General features: G+C 33.1%; 2 protein-coding genes across 3 annotated transcripts in view; both read right to left on the bottom strand.

Annotated features, from left to right (window-relative positions):
* The window catches only part of LOC143255860 (CCR4-NOT transcription complex subunit 6-like), a 79168-nt gene extending 77817 nt beyond the window's left edge, over positions 1-1351 (bottom strand). For both annotated transcript variants that reach the window (XM_076512190.1, XM_076512191.1), the window contains exon 1: positions 1165-1351. The gene's annotated coding sequence lies outside the window, so the exon portion shown is untranslated. The remainder of the gene's footprint in view (positions 1-1164) is intronic.
* A 20059-nt stretch (positions 1352-21410) lies between these two features.
* LOC143255859 (glutamate dehydrogenase, mitochondrial-like) overlaps positions 21411-26017 on the bottom strand; it is a 31780-nt gene continuing 27173 nt past the window's right edge. Inside the window, exon 11 of the mRNA XM_076512187.1 lies at positions 21411-22105. Coding sequence (XP_076368302.1) covers positions 21986-22105 — 120 coding nt within the window. The 3' untranslated portion in view covers positions 21411-21985. The remainder of the gene's footprint in view (positions 22106-26017) is intronic.

The following is a 26017-nucleotide window of genomic DNA, read 5'->3' as shown; positions in this document are numbered from 1 at the left end:
GTTCTTCACATTGGGTGTTGTAAGAGAAAGAAATCCATAAAATTATTCAATATATTACAATATGCAGACTCCACTGGTAGGGAAAAGTAGAAAAATAAACTGGGTAATTTGAAGGTTAAGGAACTTGGTAATGCAGTTCTTTGGCAATTTTAGTGTTTGTCACATATACAGTAAACAAAATAGGATGAAGTTTTGTTGGTAAAAATAGCATAACTGCTCTTGAAGGATCAAACATCATAAAATTAGGTCATTTTAGAGAGAATGAGGTTAAAATTACCTGAGAAGTTGCTTATTCAAATTATCAATATCTTACAGAAGGTACCAGATGTTATTTAGAATAATGAAGTAATGTTTAGGAAACTATAAGTTACTTGGATAATGATGTGATTATGGAAAGCTTTAATACAGATATCTGAACTGAAATAAGCTTTTTTTTATCTTGAAACATTGCAAAAATAGAAGATTATTATTTTGAAAGAAGCTGTTTTATACCTTTATATTCAAATGCTTAACAAACACTATAATCAATACACATCACAGAAATAGAATAAAAAATCTCAAAGTACCACATAAATATATAATTTAAAACTGTAATTTCTTTTTTAATAATAATGTAAATTAATTACCAAATAACTTTTAAATTAAAATAAAATTATATTAAATTTTTATCTGGGAAAACAAAATGCTAACAGTATAACCAACATGACAAGATTAAAACGAACATATGAAAAACCAGTTCAAATGGGAGTAGGCAAAAATGAGAGAAATATGTACAAACTTTTTTAAATATTAATGAATAAAACAAAAATAAATGTAACAAAACAACCTATTAACAAATGAAAGAAAAAACGTGTCAGCCTGAACTGTTACCCTGTTAAAAAATATTAAGAATTTACCTTCTAATTTCTAAGTAACAGTAGTAGTTTATCAAATTTAGAAGTCAGTTTTGGGTTTTGTCAACTTTGTTTGTGTTACTTTTTATAGTCATAAACTTATATTAAGCTATAATTTAAAACCCGTGGAAGTAATTAAACTAATTACTTTTTCCTACTTATTCATCTATCACTATACTCATAACATGTCTATTTCAAATTCAACTTAATTAAACATGATTTCCTGAGCTTCAAAGTTATAATAAAATTCTCAGATTTATTAAAATCCTACCTTCATTGACGAATAAATTAATTAAACGTTATTTCCTATCCTACAGTTGTTTCTGTAAAATTGAAATTTGCACACAGGCAACAAAACAGGGAATAATCATAATAACCTAAAATTGCCTTAAACGACACCTTTACGCTTTACCCTACCACAAGTGTGAACATGATCAACAAACGATAAACTCAGGTTCTTTCTGATTTACAACGTTTTTTTCTATTGGTCAATAATTTAATAAAAACATTTCTGTCTTACTATAAAAAAATTGCCAAATATGAACATTTATAGCAACATTATACGTTGTTTGTTTTTAATGTGTGAAATCTCAAAATTATTATACATAAGTAACAATTATTAAAAATAAACATATGATTACGAAACCATCTTTTACTTCAATATGGCGCACTTTAATACAAAGAAGTTATGCGGTGGTCATTTTCTGAAAGTGTAGCGTCATGCGCTTTGAATAATAACCTGTTTGCACAGTATCAAAGATCCTGTAATAAAGGTTCTTTGACACTAGAACTACCTATTCCTGCGCAGAGAACATTTGTTGTTATTATAGTATCTGCTGATTTTTTTAAATGTTATATACCAAAGTCAATTTTTACGTTTTTATTTATTGTTGTTAATAACATGTTCAAGCAATGACTATCTGCCTTCCCTCTAGTCTTACACTGCTAAATTAGGGACGGCTAGCACAGATAGCCCTCGAGTAGCTTTGTGCGAAATTCCAAAAAACAAACAGATTATTAAATACAGTCCAGACGTGCTTATCCTGAAAATGCTGTGTATCAAGCCCCCGCTAGTACAGCGGTAAGTCTACTGATTTACAACGCTAAAATCAGAGGTTCGATTCCCATCGATGGGCTCAGCAGATAGCCCGATGTTGCTTTGCTATAAGAAAACACACACGCACTGTATATTAAGTCTGTTTTCCGTTTTGATCAATCCCACAATTCATTGGCAAAAAATAGCCCAAGAGTTGGCGGAGTGTGGTGATGACTAGCAGCCTTTCCTCTTGTCTAACACCGATAAAATAAGGACAGCTTGCGCAGATAGCCCTCGTGTAGCTTTGCGCGAAATTAAAACAAAATATTTTTATTAATGAAATACGAAAATAACATTTTGAGCAACAGCCCTTCATCAGGTTACCAATGACAATGGATCAGTCATTTTCACTACTATTTTATATCGCCCAGCAGTGGCTCAGCGGTATGTCTACGGGCTTACAACGCTAAAAACCGGGTTCCGATACCCGTGATGGGCGGAGAACAGATAGCCCATTGAGTAGCTTTGTGCTTAATTCACAACAACAACAACTACTACTTTATATAGCTTATGTAACGGTATTACTTAGATACAATTAAAAGGGCAATAAAAGAATAAAATTAAATATAAACAGATACACGCTATTACGAATTACAGTTTGAAAACTCTGACGGTTATATTGTGATTACGAACTCGGTCACATGCATCGACAAAGCCCAGTGGGAGAGTACATTTGCTTCATCGTGTTATCTCTTCATCCCTATACCATTTTATTTCATTCACGCCTCTCTCTTACAATACATTTTAAGATAACATACACTGCTGACCAAAATCTTAAGGCCAGTGAACATAAAGAAAAAATATGCATTTTGTGTTGTTAGACTCAACCATTTATAGGCCCGGCATGGCCAGGTGGGTTAAGGCGTGCGACTTGTAATCTGAGGATCGTAGGTTCGCATTCCCGTCGCACCACACGTGCTCGCCTTTTCAGCGCTGGGGGCGTTATAACGTGACGGTCAATCCCACTATTCGTTGGTAAAAGAGTAGCCCAAGACTAGGCGGTGGGCGATGATGACTAGCTGCCTTCCCTCTAGTCTTACACTGCTAAATTAGGAATGGCTAGCGCAGATAGCCCTCGAGTAGCTTCGCGCGAAATTCAAAAAATAAACAAACACTTATTTGAATAGAACTTCGAAAGATGAAAATAAAAAAAGGGAAAATAAAGAAACTTTTGTTAAAGCCTTTCTCTCGTAGATGCTGTCTTATTGTTCTCGAGCTGCATTCTGCATCCGTAAGGGCTTTAATCTGGTTCGACGATCGGCTGGTGTCTTGCCGGATAATTCGTCGAATCCTCCTGCTCAACGCCGGCGAAATGTTCTTGAAATTCTCGTTCCGTATCTCTCAGGGTCTTTTAAGAAATTTGCAATAGCAGTTTTACTATGCTCAATCTTACCAGCGATGGCACGTTGAGAGAGATCTTGCTTTTGCAGCTCGACAATTCTGCCACGCTGAAACACTGTCAAGTTTTTAGTCTTTGCCATGTTTTTACCCAATGTAACACAGAAGATGTCAGTGGGAGATGTTGTCAACGCTAATTCTTGAACACAAATCACTAAATTTCGTTACGTGTTTACCGATTAACGCTTCGTTTCACTATGGTCTTAAACTTTCGATCAGATAGTAGTTAAGCTAATTTCATAGTGTTCACATTTTCCCTATTAAATGCTAAAAAAGTTTTTTATTTTCCCTTTTCTTATTTTCATCTTTCAAAGCTCTACTCAACTAAGTGGTTGAATCTAACAGCGCAAAATGCATATTTTTTCTTTATGTTCATTCGCCTTAAGATTTTGGCCAGGAGTGTATATATAGTGTCTCTCCCCAGTTCCTTGCTGCTGTAAGTATCTGATGCGTGTCTGCTGAGCCTGTCCATTCTGAGAAGCTTACATTCCATTAAAAAGTAGCACACTGGCTTCAGGTACCCTCCTGAAGATGAATGATATCCCGTCTCATTTTGCCCAACATTAAGTACTGTGCTGATTTATAACTTTTTAAGATTGTTTTAATTTGTTGTATTATTAAACGGGATCTTTTAAATTTGGGGGAAAAGCAATGTGAGATCCAGTCATCGTAGCAATAACTTCAAATAAAAAACGTTTTAACGAAAACTATTGTAGGCCTAAGGCACTAATAAAACTTAATATAAATTTCCTTTGTTGATAACAAATATTGAATAACATGCTGATTAGCTTAGAGAAGCATTAACTGTTACTGAATATCTTTATTTGATCAGTTTTATTTCAATTATCAACTGGTTGACTATTTCCCACTTGAAAATTAACTACTTGTATTTACACTTCTTGGTAAAAAAATGAATGCTATCCTTGTTGTTACTCGAAATTCAATCTTTGGGGTATTAATTGCCATTTGTTCACACGAACTTCCTTATCATAAATTGTTTGACGCTATTTGAAACTAAGTTAGTCTCGCATCCATGACTCTGTACGAAGTCATTTTTCAATACACACTCCTTTTCGATGTTATCCATACAATATGAAGTACAGAAAGGCTTCCTACAGTAGCAGTCACTTCTGTTTTTCTTTTACTGGAACTCTATGTCAATTTATTGTTCCCATCAACCTTTTTCTTCAGTAATGAAATTTCAATGAAATTTCCTAACTTTTATTACAAAATTAGATTGATGTAATGTAAAAGAAACTAGTGTCGATCAACATATTGTAAGGTTTTTTATCAATATACTCATGGTCTGGACCAGACAGAGTATTCTTGACTGACTTTTGTCCCATCAACCTCACTACCTGATGTTCCTCTGATGTAGTTGGACTCAAAAATTCTTTCTTAGGGTGTTGTCTTTTTGGTTTATTTTTGTGTTCGTTCCACACAGTCTAAGAATTAATGAAGAAGTTTCCTACAGCTATAATATTTCACACTTTCTGAAATCATTCGGGAGGAGTTTTTGTCCATCACAAGCTTTGGTCCAGAATTTCTGGTGATATATATTTTCAAGTTACACTTTAAGTATCTAATTTTTGTAGTTTATTTCCTCCATTCTGTTTAACTAATTATGCAATTAATCCTTTCACACCTTCTACTCGATATGATAATCTCATAACTTCTTAAGGGTATCTGAAATTTTTATCTGTAACTTTAATGAATTCAAGTTCCATTGCTGATGGCATAGATTCTTTTAAAGATACACACCTACTTTGTTTCAGTGTAAAGTATTTCTTTTCTATATATCATGTTCTGAAACTTTACTATGGATAATTCTTTCTGGAGTGTCACTTCAGACCTGTTGAATAAGGCAACTGTCATTACTTGATCGGGCCGGCATGGCCAAGCGTGTTAAGCCGTGCGACCCGTAGTCTGAGGGTCGCGAGTTCGCATCCCCATCGCGCCAAATATGCTCGCCCTTTCAGCTGTGGGGGCGTTATAATGTTACGTTCAATCCCACTATTCGTTGGTAAAAGAGTAGCCCAAGAGTTGGCGGTGGGTGGTGATGACTAGCTACCTTCCCTCTAGTCTTACACTGCTAAATTAGGGACGGCTAGCACAGATAGCCCTCGAGTAGCTTTGTGCGAAATTACAAAACAAACAAACAAACAAACATTACTTGATAATTGTTACAGCTATCAGCTGCAGATTAATTAATGTCATTAGAATTAGTATTTTTAGGTAGGGTGCGAAATAATTAGCGTTTTGTTCACTATTTCGTTAACTCACTCTGGAAATAATTTACAGATGAGCCAGGTATGCCTCTCATGGTACTTTTCCATCATAGTCCATTGGATTCTCAATTAGATGATATTGTTGAATTGGCCAGCTAAGTTTTAGAATTGGATTCAAAATTAACATGGCTATAATAGTTGTAAAAGACGTAGACTAAATAGATTCTCTTATTTTGCATTCTATAATAAATAGTATTCTAGATTGGAATTCGGGGATAGAAGCAGAAGATGCAACTTGTTTAAGCTCTACTTTTACTATTTCGTTTATCAGATATTTTATCATACCACTTTTGTTATTTTATACTCGTATATTTCCTTTTATATTCCTTTGGTTTTTGTCATTACAGCAATTCCTTCCTTTGTTGATGCCTTTTATATTTCTATTTTGTTATCACTGCCTTTTTGTACCTCTTCAATTTTAATGTCGTACTCTGTCTATAGAGTTCCATTACTCTATTTTCTGCCGGAGTCTTGGATCAAATACTCGTTTTACTTAGGCCCTGTGTCGAATATTACATTAGTCTGCTCATTATACTTCATGTTACATAAAATTGTCAATTTAAGAAATATGTGCATTCTTTATATAAGATGAAAAATAACTTTGTCCTTCAAATACTTTCAAATCTTTAATTGTACACATTTATATTTTGTTTAAATAGATTCCTGAAGGGCCAAAACATCAGAATAATGCTTTATGTTATAATTATGTCTTAATTGAAAGTCATTTTTTTTGATAAATGATTTAGACCTTTCATAGACGATCTTGTTCACTTAGTTCAACAGTTTTATTTTTTTTTTCGTTGAAATGGGCCCGGCGTGGCCTAGCGCGTTAAGGCGTGCGCTTCGTAATCTGAGGGTCGCGGGTTCGCGCCCGAGCCGCGCCAAACATGCTCGCCCTCCCAGCCGTGAGGGCGTTATAACGGGACGGTCAATCCCACTATTCGTTGGTAAAAGAGTAGCCCAACAGCTGGCGGTGGGTGGTGATGACTAGCTGCCTTCCCTCTAGTCTTACACTGCTAAATTAGGGACGGCTAGCACAGATAGCCCTCGAGTAGCTTCGTGCGAAATTCCAAAACAAAAAACCGTTTAAATTCTGGATATCTAAAACGTTATAAAACTGTTTGACAATGTTTATATCTTCAGTGAATTAGAAGAAATAATCATTTGTGTTAGGTTTACGTTGAATAACCAAGTCGTTTCGTTTTTGTAAATTTTTAAAACCATAAACGAAAAATTGAGCTGTTATATAGTGGGTTATATAAAATTTTGTGATGAGAATGAGGATGAAAAGAATATGAAATAATCAAGACAGGTACATGTAATAAATACAGGTGGTGGACAAAAAGTGCCTCTCTTCAGAATGTTAATTTGTTATATCTTTTATTAGATAATAGAAAAAATATATAGTCTGATTGGTATAACAATATCTAAGAAATTAAAGCATGTGCACAACACTTTTTATGAAAAAAAAATGTAACTGACATCATGAAAAGTTCAGGTATTTACAAAAGCCAATTAAGATTTGAGATTATATTTGAACAGAAATGAAATAGAAGCACGCGCGCTTTGTAAAGGTAGACTTTTCTTCTTTGGGGACAAACAGATATCGTCGAGTGCGTTCTAAAATCAAATAGTTTTACATAAAAACAAAATTTTATATATAACAGTTTAATAAAAACAAAAGTCTTTTTTTTGGTTTGTTTCTGATGTATCAAGTCTACAACTACCCTTAATCACGAGTGAAGTAAAGGTATACCTGTGTATCTCTGAGCACCCCTGTTTTTTTATAATAAACTTAAAAATGTAAATACTTGCCAAGAATGAAACAGGAGAAAATGAATGCAAGCTGACCAGAAGATGAAGGACAGTAGGTTTATGAAACACTGTCCTCTCTAGCTGCCCCCCAGTGGCTCAGCGGTATGTCTGCAGACATACAACGCTAAAATCTAGGTTTCGATACCCGTGGTGGGCAGAGCACAGATGGCCCAATGTGTAGCTTTGTGCTTAATTCAAAACAACAACAACAACCTCTCCAGCTTTGCTATTTTTGTATATTAGATCTTCAACATTTTCTCTATGGGTGTCAGTCTGAACTAAGCAGTTGCTGGAAATTCTGTCCTTGTTTTTTTTCAACGTGGTATTCATTTGTTTATTTCTACACATTTATATTTTCCTGTTGCACAACAAAATCACAATTTACAAGTTTAACTTACGAATCTTAATTCTGAAAAGTCGCAATTAGACCATTGTGTAGTATGCAATTATTGGAGTTATAACTCTTCATGGCCAGAATTCAATTTGTCCTTGGCAAATAGTAAGTCAGAATTACCTTAGCTATCATCGTATTTAGTGTACTTTGAACTGATGCTTGAAAGGTAGAGAAAAACTGGCCACAAAACTTACACATGCAGTTGTTGCCATTGTTTTAAGTTGCCACATGCAAGCATAGTATACATTTACTACCTCCTCATTTTAGCGTAGCTTTTGTCAAATATTTTTTTTTTGTTTATTCTAATCAATGCAAATGTGTGGTGAAAATAGCCAACAAAACTTTTTGGAGCCCATGAAATAATTTAACTTGATGTATTAATCTAAACTTTTCTCGCCACTAGGGACGGGTACGTTTGAATGTGACTGATGTTTGAAAGCAATGTTGGTTCTTTAAATATTTTTGAATTTCATGTGAAGATCGTAACTTTATCATAAATATAATTGTAGAAACCATTTTCTGTCATTTCAACGTTGTTCCCTCATCATTTGTCATAGCTAAATGGGGTTTTTAACTGTTCTGTTACAACCAATCAATTGGTTATTATCACTAGCTACAGTATGTTTTTAAAGCTTAAATAACCTATCAATAATCGCCTTCAAAAGTATTTCTACAAGTATCCTTAAAGTTCTTTTTATGCCTATTGCTTTCACACCTACTTGAGTGTTATACATAAACATTTGTCAAGATAATAAAACTATAGATACACTGGTAAATTTCTTTCAATAACATCCAGATTTTTTATCATTTGTGTTAGGATAGAAAATATGAACTTGTTAATGCAATAACGCTTAATTCTGATACTATAATGTGGTAAGGTCGTCGTTAACTTCTCTATATTAAATCCGATTTTTGTAAGTTACTTTCTGTCCTTATACTTGTAACTCTTATTTTTGTATTAGCCTTAAATGTATCAGTCAGTGTTGGTAATTATTTCCATATTAGTTAATGCAGAAATATTCATTAGTGAATACGTTACAAAATTTAGTTTCAAGTTCATTAAGCACTTCTAAAGTATTATTTAACGTATTTTTTATGGGTGCTTGTTCTTCTAGATGGTGTGGCCTGGCATGGCCTAGCGCGGCCTAGCGCGTAAGGCGTGCGACTCGTAATCCGAGGGTCGCGGGTTCGCGCCCGCGTCGCGCCAAACATGCTCGCCCTCCCAACCGTGCGGGCGTTATAATGTGACGGTCAATCCCACTATTCGTTGGTAAAAGAGTAGCCCAGGAGTTGGCGGTGGGTGGTGATGACTAGCTGCCTTCCCTCTAGTCTTACACTGCAAAATTAGGGACGGCTAGCACAGATAGCCCTCGAGTAGCTTTGTGCGAAATTCCAAAAAACAACAACAAATCTTCTAGATGGACGACGGTTATCCTTTTCTACCTTCGAATATCTTTCTTTTGGTTTAATTCTTTTCAGTCATCCGAATTCGAAACTTCGAGTAAACATTTCGATGTCTCTACATCTACATTAATCAGATCTGTGTTTGCTCACTATTTTTTTTTAACACTTTGTAACTTCCGTACAACTTCTGTCAGCTCGTACGTATACGGCCCGGCATGGCCAAGCGTGTTAAGGCGTGCGACTCGTAGTCTGAGGGTCGCGGGTTCGCATTCCCGTCGCGTCAAACATGCTCGCCCTTTTAGCCGTGGGGGCGTTATAAAGTGACAGTCAATCACACTATTCGTTGGTGAAAGAGTAGCCCAAGAGTTGGCGGTGGGTGGTGATGACTAGCTACCTTACCTCTAGTCTTACAATACTAAATTAGGGACAGCTAGCGCAGATTGCCCTTGAGTAGCTTTGTGCGAAATTCAAAACACAAACAAAAAAAACATCGTACGTATAAATTTCATCCAAATGTTAGATATTTTTATAATAATTTTCGTCGCGCTTTTCTAAAGACTTCTAAAATATTGGCATATTCTTGGTTCGCGACAAAGTATGGTTATTTTGTTTTGTGACATTTGTTTTTTAATTCTCCCAGTTTTCACCACTTGAAAAATATCCATTTATTAGTTAAAAACTTACTTTCAAGATGTATAATTTGGCATGCTCTTAAATGTTCTAACTCCTGAAAAGACATTCTAGTTGAATTTTCTGTAACCTTATTTACTGTTTTCATGATCTTGTAACGTGTGCAACCTCTGATCGTTGTGAATTTTATCCATGGGACATCTTCTATCAGAAGTTTTAACCTAATAAGGTAACTAACTAACTGTGTTGTTCTTCTGTCTGCTTATACTGCTGCCACACCATATAATTTCTTATCTTTACCACTGCTTGCGCCTGGGTCTTGTGGAATTTGAACTCATGCTTCGTTCTCTTCGCTTATTATCGAAAGGACTTTATGCATGACACCGTCATCTAATATCAGATCTACTCTTTGATCATTATCTCATGGCCTAATTATTTCTGTCTGTACTTCAAATTTGGCTTAATCAATTAAAAATTCTCATTACGTCCTTTACTTTTCTATCTGCTCTTAATTAATTTGTTGCTTCTTTTCTGCTTGTGGGGTAAACGTATCATGCTCGTAAAATTTATGCTTATATAACATATTAATATTAACTCATTGAGAACCTTTGCTGAATACTTCTATAGTTTCAAAGTTTACAGTAGCGGTTTGCTTTATTACTGTAAATAGATATTTCTACAATTTTGCTTATTTTCTTTTCATAACGTTAGGGGTATACCTTATCACTTATCTCTATGCTACTAATTTTAGCGGTCATGGCTTTACGTTTCAATATTCGTACAGCACAGTGCTTTATATTTTGTTTTCCCACTTGCATCCATGTAACTATTCATCCGTATACGATTTATCTATAACATCTTTACATCCATAACAGTAAAAAAAATATAACTACACTATTTTTTTTCTTAATCGTAGGGAAATGTGATGCTGAATATCTTGGAATATTATGGTAAACGTCACATGGCTCAATAATAAAAGTAGACAAAAACTGGTGAATGAAATTTTGTTATTTTATAGATACGTAATGTACAGGGTGACTTGAAACATTTGTAATTATATGCGTCGGAGAAAACCTCATGCTACGTTAATGGCACAATATTTTAAGTACAATACACAGTCAAACCGTTTGAACAAAAATTATAGTAATAATTTAAAATACAACCTAAGACACTAAATGGTACAGAAATAAACATTTTAATAACAAAATTCTGCTATAATAAAATAAATATATTACAGAGGAAAATCCTCCAGTAAAGAAAAAGGACAAGCAGTACCCTTTAATATATTTAATCCATGTGAAACGCGTATTTCATATAATAAAGTGAAAAATACTCTGTGACATTGACAATTTCAGTTAATACATTACAAAAAAAAAAGGAAGAAATAATACTCTTTAACAAGGAGTTCATGAACACCATAATTTAGTCCTGATGACCCTTTAACATGGATAATATCTATCAAGAATATGGCAAATCATTTGGAGAAATAACTAAAATGGAAAAAAACAACATTTTAGTAACAAAAAAGAATCTTTAATAAAAGTATTCAAATAACACATCCTATAAAGTATCAGAAAATTCTAAAAGAAGAAAAAAGTTGCACAAAGAATTACAATACCATCAAACACAGAACACAAACAATAATTGTCAAGAATGAAGTGAATTACATAATACAATATAATTACACCATACCTAACAATAAAACAAAAACTTCTTAATGTTATGTATACAAAATATTATGTGCAATATACAACTAGAATTACACAATATTCCCTTTGATATGCACCCCGCTCATTGGCACAGTGCTTAAAACCAGGTTTCAAAACCAGTGATGAGTAGACAAACAAACCTTTTGACATGGATAGCACAAATATAAAATAATATCATGATGAAATTAAAGTCACAGTAAAACCAAATTTATACAATGTGAAGTGAAACAAACCCTCTAAGAGGAATTACATATGACTTTCAATGACACATTCATACAAAAGAACAAAAACAGAATATACACTTTAAACACAAATGGCATAATCATAACATAATAAATTTACACATTAAATGATAAAATGAGTGACCCAAAATTAAATCATACATGATGTGAATCTGTCACAGAAAAACAATAGAAAGTGGAACTCAAAGCACATGAAAGTTATGGCACAATAAACCCTCTAGATCTGTTTAATTATTTTGATTAAAATTAAATTCTTTAAATAAACATGAAAATGAATTGAGAATAAACAAAACCTACATACAAAATGCAAAGAGGTACTAAATATACATTACTTACCCAGAGCAAACATTACTATTTGCTCCCCTTACTATCATCCCAACATATTATCAAATATGGCTGTCTCTTTACTGTTGGCTGACATAGTGGCACTTAGTGTCTAAGGCCTAAAAGGTACACATCTTCACTGAGCTGCAATGAAGGTGTTACTCTCCATTATAATTGGTCTGTCTCTCTGTTGTGAAGGCCCATGCCTCTGCCTATTCTACAGTTACTTTTATGTGAAGACCTGATTTAATATGGTGACTTAGTTGGAATTTCTACTCTCAGCTCCCTCAGAGGCTGCTCCATGGGTCACTTGGATGGCTCTGGTTTGATTGTCATTGAGGTAGAGGGTCCCCACTTTGCCTCAATCATGGCAGTGGATTACACTATCATTGGTCCAGCAGCCAACATAGATGCTCCTTCACTAACTGAAGATTCTTTCCTTGGTGGTGGTAATTATCCAGCCAGTATGGTCTAGAGTCTAGAGTGTCACTGTGGTAATTATTATGGCAGTCGCAGGTGTATGTAGAGAACTACTCTCTAAGATTCTCCTGGATACCAGTTGAGAGGTTCAGTGCTCTGTAAAGGTGTTCTTTGATTTAGATATATTTTGCAGAGACTGGAGGTGTGGATAAATTAGTTTTAATGCTGTTTAATAAAGGGATGCCACCAACAGGACCCTTTTAGAGTGTGCTTCATTGTTTCCTAAAATATTCTATTCACTCCTGTGTGGTTGAAGTGAAAAATGGTAGAATTAGTTGCTACTGGTCTGCTTGGCTCCTCCAGAGTCAGCATGTGTGGTCGCTGCTCCTTCCATCATTAGTACGTCTAGTGAAGCATAAACTCTGTAGAACCCATCATGGCCAATTGGAGTTAACCAGGCCTAATTGGATTTATGTGATCCAATGATAGATCAGATGTATTGGTGAACAACAGGCTGCTTATTCCAAACCCTTGCTGAAGATCAGGCATATTGATTTTTCGTGATGTAGCATTAAAAAAAAATAGTTACAAGATAAAAAGTCTGACTAGTGGATAATTAAAGGATAGGAGAGACAGAAGGGTCAAGAATTTGATTCTCAATAGCAAAATCCTGGACTCAAAACATAAGGTTAGATAAATTGTTCAGAAGTTTAGCCACATGTGTAGCTTATAAAGAGGGTCACTGTTACAACTATAACTGGATTTAAAATCACATTTAGAGGAAAGATGTTAAAATTAGTCAAATAACATTTCTGTGGCTTTGTGTGTATTTATGATATACATTACCCACAGAAAATGTATCTGTATCACCTATGAACTTCAATGTACTTCAGCCTTTCCTGGCTTTTATTATGACAAATGTATATAGCCATACTGTCTTTTCTCGTCCTTGTCAGATAATAACTTACCCTCCAACCCAATTATTTTCCTTTGAGTATAGACCAAATATAGTGGTTTCTACATACATAAAATGGCTCACATTAACATATACCAACCTCTCTTCATAACAATGAATTCTACAAATGCTTACACTATCTCTTCTTCAGGACTTCAGATACAAGTTTAGTGCTAGGTAGGTGTGACTTACAAAAATTTGTATGTGGGTGTTTCTTTCCACCTCTGATAGACATTTGTTATTATACATAAACCACTATCTGTGAATTTTAGTTACTACTGATAATTTTACTAATTTACAAATATTTCAATTCAATTTTGTCAAAATAATTTGCACTACTTTTTACCAAAACTCACCAAGAAAACTGTTTTCTCTCAGATGCAGAGTGAATTCCTTTGCTACTCTATGCTTTACCATAGAAATTCACTAGTTGTCAAATACTTTAATTTTGAAACTAATGAAAATATCACATGCCTTGTATCTTTAAATAATGTTTTACAGACCAATAATCAAGATTAATTTCTTATCTCAAAATCTTAACATCCAGATTCTAATTTTCATTCATATCCTGCTTAATTCTTGTATATTCAGTGTAACTGATTCACTTGTATCATGCAACACTCATGAATAACAGAAAATAAGCATGTGTAATACCACACATGCATGTACACACATATTGCTACAATAATATATGCATCACACATCATCATATACACTAATATTTGTAGACAGACTGTCTCTGGATTGTGTGCCATTACTATAGTAAACTAAACAAGCAGTTGTGACTATGTCTTTATAGCATGCTGCTATGAGCCATTCTTGACACTTTTTTTTTCTTGGCTTCATGAAATATGCACCAGTAATTATGAACAGAATTCAGCTGAACTAAAACTTCTAAGATAAAATTGGTGCAGCTAGGATTAATATTCCTGTTACCTTTACAGTACATGTAAATAGACATTCAAACCAACATAGACTAAACACAATAATTTTCAATAAAACACAGTCACTGTTCCAAATGGCCACCACCATTTCTAGCCAAATCACTATAATTCTGGACCAGATGGGAGTCAATCAACTCACTTCTATTGACATCACATAAAAGTAAACACAGGAAAATCTGGTGAAACAAAGCCTTTTTTACATTGGGATTCACAACAATCCAATTTATATTTAGTACTAAGAAATATTGCTGTACATAAAGAAGCCATATACTTTTAAGTACTTGGGAGAATCTAGCAAGTATCACACATTATTTGTAATAACTCTTCTGCTACTCAGCCACAGAAAATCTCTTAATAGCTTGGAAAGTAAAAATCACAATACTACTTCAGCTGAATTTTTTAACTCAGTGTTAATTTTCAATCATGTAAACTGATATTCTAGGGCTTACATCCACTGATATCTGCTGGCTTATGTCATAATTAAACAATTATGATCCAATATCCTATGGATACCTATTAGTAAAATTGGTCAACAGCTCAGAAAGAAGTCATTGATCTGTCATTCAATTACTATCCTAATTGCTCATCCAGCAGTTAGTTACAGCTGTAGTGATAAGGAGGCCACCACTGGTATCTTGGCTTACCAACAGAGCTTCTTGGTGCCTCTTCTTTAGGCTTTCCTCATATGACTCATCTTGCATACCATGTTCCTCATCATTTGATGATATGAAACAGCAGTATCACTCTTGGACTCATTAATTGAAATCTCTAATTCCTGGTCAAACCTGTACATAAGAGGTTCATCAATCACCTATGGTCATAACTTGTTGACATAATTTGCATGCTTATATAGCAGTGTTAACTACAGTATTTGAGTCACACCAAGTCAATTGCCATTTAATAAAATGAAAATGTTAACTGGCTCGAAAAGTGACCTCACTCAAAATGCTTGACACCTGATAAGATAAACCACTTTTGTCACAGTTCCTACATCAAGGTGAAACTCCATCTCTTGCCATTGTATCTTTATAGACACATACCAATTGCTACCTAGTTCTGAAAGAGCTAAGCTGATAACTTAACCTTTTGGCACAAACTGTCTGCTGCACTTTGCCAAATTGATAACCAGACCAATCTTAGTTCCATTTGTTTCCTAGAGCAGAAGTATTAGCAGCTACAGCTCACTACTAAGTTCTCTGTATCTACCATTGAATTTTTCAAAACTGGTAATTTTGGTTACTCTGCAATATTACATGATATGAGCAGTCTATGTCCAAAACAGATGGTTTGCTCTTCTTCTCTTACAAAGTCCAAGCAGACAAATCACTGGCATTAGCTGTGACATAAAAGTCATGATAGGACTATGGAGAGACTGTTCATTTGTTGGGAGTCCATGGGCTTGTGTTATGCCATCAGGATGTGTTGCTTACTGGTTTGCTTTCAGTGAAACTGATATTTGTCATTTGGTGTTCACTTGAGTAGGACAGTTTGTCTCAGGTGCAGATGCTGCTGAGGGCTTTTCCCTCTCTTCTGGTTTGGTTTTAATTTAATACAAAGCTACAAGAGAGCTATCTGTGCTAGTCAATCCTAATTTAGTGGTGATAAACTAGAAGGAAGGTAGTTAGTAAACACCACCCACTGCTAACTCTTGGGCTACTCTTTTACCAACAAATAGTAAGATTAACCATCATATTATAATGCTTTTCACAGCTGAAAGGGTAAGCATGTTCAATGATGGGATTCCACTCTTGTGACATATTTCAAAAGTCATAAATTTGAACTTTGTTCTACATAAACTGTTTCTATCAGAATGAGAATATCTTTCACACCTCTGTGATACTTTATCACTTTACTAGATAGCTCTTCAATGAACCTATGACTATACTTTCATCACTTGCTAAAAGTCATTGCAGGGTATGCTTTCCTATCTGAATAACTACCCATGTTCTTGGAGAGATCCCTTCTTTCACAGTCTGTTGAATAAACCTTTGCTGTTTAGCCACAGAAAATTGCTAAATAGCTTTAAATGTAAAAATTACAATGCTATTTCAAAATATTGGTGCAGCTAAGCTACAACTGTTATCTAGTCTTGTAGCTGAAGCTTACTCAAGTCATCGATAGTATCTAGGGCTGGACCATCCAAATTCATTGTCTGGCATTGCATTTCCTGTTCTTGAGTCCATATAGTCATCACCTACCATTGACACCCCTAGCCTCTCTTAGCTAGTCATAAGTGGCATAAGCCAGAAGCAACAAATTCCTAAAAGTCCTGTAGAGACCACTTCATTCAGGCTCAGGCTCAACTGAGTGCACACCATTGTGACAATCCAAAGTTGTCTGTGCTGTGGCTCCTGTCTATTAAAGTAAAACCTAAGGAGAAAAATAGATTAGCCATTCTGTGTGCACCAGTTTCTAGCAACAATCCTTCCCAGGTATGCATGTGTGGAAAGAAAAATGTCATGAACTTTTACAACATTGGTAAACATCCAGTGTTCAGTAAAGGATTTCTCCTAAACCTGACAACTCTCTAAAAGGTATCATTCCTCAGTGCTTACCTTTTTTTCTTGGTTATAAATTCTTCAAGCTGTGGATAATGCAATTTCCTTGAATTTTCATTTTCAACTCAATAATGCAATAGTTAAGAAGAACATAGGCAAATATATCCACCAAGAATAAACTAGAAATTCAACAGAAACGAATTCTAGTCATTATGTCAAATTTTCTCTTCCCATCTACTCTGTAGCATTCTCAGGTTCACAGAGTTTCTATCATATAATTGAGCAGAAACTACAGAATAATGAGAAGCTAACCAGAAAATGTATTGCAGAGTAAAAATGTGAATTACCTTAACCCAAACTTTGGCAGGTACTTCCCACATGATTGGCAGTTACTCACACTACAAAACAAGGATATTGTATCCTTGAAATTTCTCCTGGTTTGGCAGTAGAATAAATCACTATCAATTTTTAAACACATGTTCTAGATCACAGCAATATTTGTCATGAAAAACTGCATGTTACACTCTAGCCAAATGACCTAGTTCTGTGATTAACTATGCAAGAGGAGCTTAATGGTTCTATATTAAGCAAAAGAAGTAAGAAAGAAACATATAGTATGCCTGTATTTCATATTATTTTCATCAAAATGTTGGCGATTTTTACAAAAATATATTTCATAAATGTAGACTTTTCTTCTTTGGCATCTTGTGCATGATTCACAAGATTCTTTCATATCTGTTGTTATAGTGTTCCAATAAAAAAAATTTACCTATCCTAAAGTAAGTTTTTAATTAACCACATTTGCTACAAATAGGCTGTTATGATAGACTTTGTTACCCTTATTCTTAAATTTTTGGGTGTGTATACTTTTGAAATATTTCTTGTTTGACTACATAACACATTAGAGTATACTATATTCAGTAGACACTTGTTTCTTCTGCATTTCATAACAATTGCATATTTGTTGTCTTTTACTTGTTCTTGAGCAACTCTATCCAATTCTTAAGATATTTAAAATACTTCAAAGCCATTTTTTCTTTACTTCTTTTATTTTATCAAATCATTTTTACTATCCTGTCTTATTCTACTTAAAGCATCTGCATTAGAATGATTCCTACCTAGCATATGTACAACACTAAGATCATAATTTTTGCAACAGTAAAGATGACTGTGCCAACCCTGATGATGGTTCTTTTAACCATCTTAATGAGATATGGTCCATAATGTTGTCTAAATGTTTTTGCCCTTTACTACTCCTAAACGCCTTTTTTCTATTATTGGGTAATCCTTTTCTGCCTTACTCAGTTGTCTACTATAATAAGTTATAAATTTGTTTTCCACATTTATCCGTGATAAAACTGCTCTTACAGCACTTCCTGATATATCTCTGCTTGATATGAATGTCTTGTTTAAATCTAAGTGACTTAGTATAGGTGCTTTTAACATTTTAATTTCTCAAGTTATGTATTAGTTTAGTTCACATCCCTTTCTTGTTCACTTGGTTATGACTTAGCTAGAAATGCAAAGTGTAAGGTAAGTCTTTTATAAAAAAAATTACAAATCCCAGAAATTCTCTACTTTTCTTAACATTTTTGAGAGCTGAATACTTTTTTCAAATTTCCATTTTTTTTCAGGTAATGTTTTACATCATTTGTGATTACCATATGGTCTAATTGGTGAACTTCCATTGAGGTTTTAAGATTTCAACATCAAACTTGTTTTATACATCTAATAAACACATTGGCAGAGGCACTCTAAGTGTTCCTCAAAATTACTCACAAGACTATTGTACAATTAACATAACCAAAGCACAAATCCTATTCTATAGAAAATATTATATCCATTCGTCTTTTATATGAAGATAGTGCATTGCAAAATCCAAGCAACATGTGGTTAAACTACTATTTACCAGGTAGTGGGAAGAAAACCCCATTTTCTCTCATCTATACTTGTCAATAGCTACTGTACTACATGTAAAATATATTTACTTTCGTCTAAACTGTCTAGTGTCTTCTGGATACTAAGTAATAAATACACAAATCCTTTATACTGGACCAGCTGAATTTGTAAAAATCCATAGGGAAATGTTTTAGAAAGTAAAACAATTGGTTCTGCATAGATACTACAACTGTCCTCAATAATACCATGATATTTTGTAATTATATCCTTTGCTTCTTTGGTATTATTCCCCAACACTGTATTTTTCCGTATCTGTAAACTCTGTGGGTAAACTTTCACCACAAAGCACATCTTTATATTCATTTACACAACCAATCTATATTGTCCTTTAATTATTGACAGCCTTACTATTAATGTAAGGTCTTTCTTATTATTTATGTATCTCCATTTTGTTTCACTATTCATAGAAGCAAACCTCTCTACATTACTTGTGTGATTATCATATTCCTTTGTAACATTACTTTATTCTCATTTACATTCAGTACTCTCAGTGTCAATCCACAAAATACAATATGCTCCTTCCATTCCTAATTTAACATTAAATATCTATAACAGTTTGTGCTGTTTCACTTTCATTTTGTTGATACAATTATCTCTTCTTGACCCACACGTTGAAATATACAAGTATCACATCTAATAAAACAAGAAAATGGAAAATGAATAATTACAAAAGTTAGCCAAATCCTGTATTCATTAGGTTTTATCACAGAAACTGTAATTTGCATTTGATACCATGAAACCCATTAACAAATCCTGGAATGTTTCAGCAAGATTAGGCCAAACACTCATCTTCTCAAAGCGACCAATACATCTATTTAATGTACCTTTGGATTTTACTTAATATATGGTTGCTTTCAGTTCCACATAAGATATTTAAAAAATAGAGAGTTAAAAGGAAAGTTATGGATTGAAGCAATTATTATAGCCATGGTTGAGACTTTACAACAAACCTTAATGAAATGTATCATGGAATTCTACAACACATAACCCTTCACACTGGTTTGTTTGTTTCTGAATTTCATGCAAAGCTACACAAAGACTATCTGTGCTAGCCATCCCTAATTTGGCAGTGTAAAACTGGAAGGAAGGTAGTCAGTCATCACCACCCACTGCCAACTGTTGAGTTACTCTTTTACTAATGAATAGTTGGATTGACCGTCACATTATAATGCCCCCCAGCTTAAAGGGTGAGCATGTTTGGTGCAACGAGGATTTGAACCCATGACCCTCAGATTAGGATTCAAGCTCCTTAACTGCCTGGCTATGCCAGGCCCTTCACACCGGGGAATTTATGGTCAAAACAGTTGAATATTGATAATATTTTCAAAAGCAAAAATTAGCACAGAAGTACTTGAGAGAAATACTCAATTATTATATTATAATTTAATATATACTATTTAGAAGTGGTAGTGCAATCATCGTGAGAAATTAAAAATTACAAGTTAAAATTATTTTAAATCATTTATAACTAAATAAGAAGCCCAATGTTAAATTCTTTTCTTTTCTTTTCTTTAAATTAAATGTAAATGTATATATATGTAACATAAAATATATGATAAGGGTCAAACTGTTTTAGCTACTTTAAGGTCTAATTTCATTTATTCCCATGCTTTGTTTACGTGTATAGACACATGCAGTTGAGATAAAACCATTAAAACACTTTATTAGCATGAAAAAGTGGAGTGGATTAAATAATGATAATTACAAAAATTTAAAACAACAAAATATATTACTAACATTTCTAATGAAGTGTTTTTAAGTGTCTTAGTCCTTCTGTTTGTCTCCAAGTGAGACAGCAGTAACTTAGCTGACTTACAAGCACAAAAATTTTGAGTTTGATTCCCCAAAGTGGGCACAGCACATAGCCCCATATGGTTTTGCTTTAAAACAAACAAGTTCTTGCATTCATTTGTCTTTTGAAGTAGCTTGAAAAGAAGGATGAATGAAAAAAAAAACAGCATAGAAAGAGAAGCAATGATGATTCAGAATTACTTGTGTCAATAACTCTCAACTATTTGCAGTTTTTAGATGCCTTTTTTGTAATATTTCTTAAACATTGTAAGATATAACTCAAAAGATGTACACAATTGAAGTTTACTAAATTAATTTACTTTACATGAAATTTAAATAATAACTTTAAAAAATATATAGTTCTACAGATTGTTGTTTCAAGGGTGTTTTAGGTAGTATAGACATGGTACACTTCAAGCTTTAATGACTACTACATCTTTCTAGAGTGAAGCAATGTTTGGCTTCTATATTGAGGCTTTCTTCAGGCAAGAGCAGTCTATTAAATGCAAACTCTGCAACTTCTACACATTATCATTTTAAACATAAAAAAATGTATTAAATAGGAAGGAAACAGAAAACAGTTACAAATGCATCAGTTATAATTTTTGATTTTTCACATAAAATATGTTGTACACTACACAACAACAAACTTGGTAAAAATATGTTTATTAAACCACTGATGATTTTAACCAATTAATGTATCTTGTAGTACATTATTTTTATCAAGTTTTTCTTTCTTAAACAGTTATACATTACTGTGAACTATATTGCAATCAATGTTTTATAATAAAATAGGCACACGTTTAGTTGTAAGCTAGTATCTAAATTAACAGAATGTTCATTTACCATAAAATCTACATCACAGAAATAACTACATAATAGTATCTATATCTGTAAAGTCAGAATAAAATGTTCACAAATAAAAAAAACAAAAAAACTTACATTCATTGACATAAAAAACCCTATTAATTTGAATTTTATTGCATCACATTTACGGTGAGATGGTTAGGATATAGATTTACTTTTTAAACAAGACATAGTTATCATGTTCTACTTACATTTAATTTCATAAAATTTCTTAAAAGTTAAAGAACTGCCAACAATCAATCTAAAATATTCTTTCAGATTTCTAAGCACCATAAAGATATCTTCACCAAGTGATATACTTTTTCTTGAATATTACAAACACACACCAAATTAGAAGTCAATACAACAACAAAAAAATTTAGGTAAAAGTAAGTCCTGCAGCTACATAAGTGGAATAGATTTTCTCTATAGCATTAACGTATGCTGCTGTACGTAAATCCAAACCCAAGTTGTACTTCATTGCTGTTCTCATAATTGCCTGCAAATAACACAAATATATATTTCACAGACATTTAATTAATATTTTACTTAAGTATTTGGATAATAAATGCACCAATTATTAATAAAAGTCACAAACTAATAAAGATTGCTTTTCTGTAGAATAAAAACAAGAAACCTTAGCCAAAGTGACTGATTTCACTTGGAGTACATAAAATTAATATTATTATGATGTCATGAGGTAAGGACCGATATTCCAAAATCTTAATGTTAGATAGTTCTGAAAATATATTTATCATATACATTTGCAACAATTAAATCTTTTGAAAATGTTGTCTTAATTTTGTGTTTGCAATTGACTTCATGTAAGTTCCTAGATTATAAAATGTTTTATGTTTACACTATAATTATTAAAATATTATGTTTAATGTGAAAATCCAGCAGAATTAATGAAGCATGCTGGAATATAAACATGTTTTATGACGAGAAACAGCCATTATCCATAGAAAATTCTTTAATTCTCCTTATTGTTTTATCAAGAGGTAGACTCTCAACTGAACAAAACAGCTTATGTAATTTAATATAACAACAATGCATTCTTCTGTACTATCTGACATGCAATCACATTATCAGCAATGAAAAGGTAACAACAGTAAATGTATGACATGAAGATAATCAAGTAGAAAAATATCATTCATGAATATTCAAGCTTAATAGACACATACATGTAAACAGTGTATGTATTAAAATCCCATATATATATATTTTTACACAAGAAATAAAGTAGAAGGTGTTAAAAGATTCATATATACATATATTCACCATTTAAAGTTGTAACCATCTGTCCCTGTTAATGTCTTTTCATATCTGATGAGAATGAAATCTTTGTATTTTTTGTCTAGGAAACGTTGTCATTTTCTTTCTATTTTAGTATTAAATGGAGATTGGATTTAGGCTAACCATGTCCATTAACAAAATGTACTGCAACTACACTTCTATCAACCTTGCACATATAGAAATATGTAATATAGAAATATAGTAATATAGAAATGTTCCACACACACTACTCTTTTACAAGTCCCTTGGTTTCTCCAAAATAATTTTGTTCAAAGCACTACTGAAAATACTATAAAATACTTTTTTAAACTCCATGATCTTAAATGCTAAATGTGCCAAGTGTTATTTAACCAAACATCCAGGCTTTTCTATTACACATGCAGGTAAACTCAGTTCTCTTACAGCATTCTTGCTATTATTAACTTTAGGACTATTAAAGATATTTGAAATGCCATATTTTTTCTCCCTGATTCCTGTTTTTTTTTTCATTTGTTTGATAAATGATGAAAATTTTATTAACCAGTTTTTCAGTGTAAAAATTCAGTTTAAAAATTTCCAGATCAACCTTTACCTCTGTTAAATTGCTGGGATTGTTACAAACATAAGAAAAATATCATTAACTGGCTAAAAATCATAGCCCTCTTCATGGCTCATGAGTGAAAAGAGAATAATTGTGTGTTTCTTATAGCAAAGCCACATAGGGCTATCTGCTCAGCCCACCAAGGGGAATCAAACCCTGGATTTTAACATTGTAAATCCGGAGACATACCTCTGTACCAGCGGGGCAGTGAAAAGAGAGGAAATGTAAAAGCAGCAGTTTTTTTTTGATATTCATTATTAACCACTTTACCATTTAACACAACTGTAGAAACATCTAGAAATTTTAAGCTCTCACCATGTAGAGTATATTCACAATCAAAGTTGAAATCATCATGAACATAGATGAGTAAAAAGTGAAAGAAAATAAAGTTATTCAAACCATCATTCCAAATCTCATAAATATCATCATCAAGATACAGCCAGAAAGGAAGAAACTGTTCTCCTTCAAGTGTTCAGTTACAGGTTGCTTTAATCTCAATATAGCATGCATGAGAATAATTCATAGCTATAGCTATCCTATTATCCATGGCTAATCCTTGCATCTGATGGTAAATTTGTTATCCAAACCTGAAAACATTAGCATGTAAATCAAAATCTAGGTTTTATGCATGTCAAATAGGGAAACTCATGGAGATCCAAGTTGCTTTTATGTTGATTTAGTAACATAGCACAACAATGTCAATTCCCTCACTAACTGAAATGGATGGGTTTACAGTGCATACACCAAAAGAAAAAAAATGATGCAATTTCATTAATACTGGAGATCAACTATTTAAGAAAATCAAATGAGCTGGTGAAATGGAACAATTTGCGAAAGAGGGAATTTTTGTTTCTTGTAGTAACTAGGAAATGTTTTCTGTGAATGGATACAAGTTTCAGACAACAGGACTAAATGGTATGTTTGGTTTGTGATTCTGTAGTAAGCTATAAAACTCAGTTGTTCTACTATGATGAGATTTAAGATGGGATAAAAACTTGGAATCCAAGGAAACATTGCTAATATCACTAAGAATAATATTATCTATCTTTTCAATTTTCCTACAGGATTGGAATTCAAGCCCTTATAAGTACTGCAATCATTACAATGACTATAGTTTGTCATTCCAACAACAAAATCCATAACTCTTTTCAGAATCTTTAACTGCCAGATCAATGATTTGAATTTGATCTTTTAGTGTCCTAGCCTTCATTTGAATAAAGTTAGATTTGTTATCATAACTTGAAAACTTATTAATAATGCTCCTAATTTTATATTTAAAAAATATTATGCAATGAGAAATGTCTTCAAAACTTGCAGGTGGAATAGGACAAGAATGATATACATTTGAGTAAAGTGGTATTTCTAGATGAGATTCAAGTAGTAACAGTCCACTGATGTATGGTACTGGAATGGTTCATCAGTTTTGGAAATGGTAACTTGATCCAGTTCCATTTAAATCAACTCTAATAATATTCTTTTTTATAAATGTTTTACATGTTCACCAGAATATAAGGTGTCTGGGGCTTGAGAGTTCATTCCATTTAAGATTGTAAAAAGTCTTCTGAAGAGATGGCAATATAAAGTTCAGTGTTAGATTCTATTGTTGCAAGAATTGCAAACTTGGAACCTATAAAGAGTAAGGACAGTCTACCTTTAAGTAGTGGTTGAATTGTAAGCAAATAAACTTTCTCATTTGATAACTCAAAAACTGTCCCTTTCAGGTAATAACAAAGATTGGTTATATTAAAAAAAAACTCTGTAACATGTCATCTCTTGCAAACATGTATCCTTCATTCTCACAAAATTTCTTTGAGGTGTTCAATGTTCATTTCATGAAATATTCTGCCTTGGGTTTTCCAATGTTACAGGTATTTAAATTTATAACTCTAATATGAGTCTCTTTCTTTTTTTTTTTTTTAAACAGGCTATCAGTCACATCATAAAGTACACTCTTCAGAAATTTATTAACCATCTGGCTATGGACAGGTCAAAGGGTGGATGTCACAAAATTTTATTTTCAAAATTTAACAGAACATATTTATTAACAAGGTATATCAAAATAATTGGCATAAAAAACATTAATTTTAGATATTTTTTTAATTTATTAATTTGAAAGAAAATATTTAAAAAAAGGCTAAATATTGTTTTTGCATGTTATGTGTTACATCCTTTTGTCTCATTGCTCAGTTTACACTTCATTATGCTTACCATACACCTATAGTGGTTAATGAACTAGATACTCATATTTCAGACACTGACAATCTAGAATGTAAAATAATAACCTCTCACTTCTTGATATGCTGATATATAAATATATTTAGTAAACATACCAGATTAGTTCCTCCCACTAGAACATTCTTTTGAAACCTCTTGTCTACTCATGCCTGCTTCTCTTAAGTATGCATTTATAATTAACAGAAAGAGCACATTCCAAACTATATAAATCTGTCTGGAACTGGCTTGTACAGGAAAGTCATATTTATCAGGGATGATAAAGTATGTTGACTGTTACTGCTCTGAACAGAAATAAGTTTT

The sequence above is a fragment of the Tachypleus tridentatus genome, chromosome 7 (genome assembly GCF_004210375.1).
Source record: "Tachypleus tridentatus isolate NWPU-2018 chromosome 7, ASM421037v1, whole genome shotgun sequence".
NCBI lineage: Eukaryota > Metazoa > Arthropoda > Merostomata > Xiphosura > Limulidae > Tachypleus > Tachypleus tridentatus.
The sequence above is the reverse complement of the archived record's forward strand: the minus strand, read 5'-3'. Positions and strand labels throughout refer to the sequence as shown.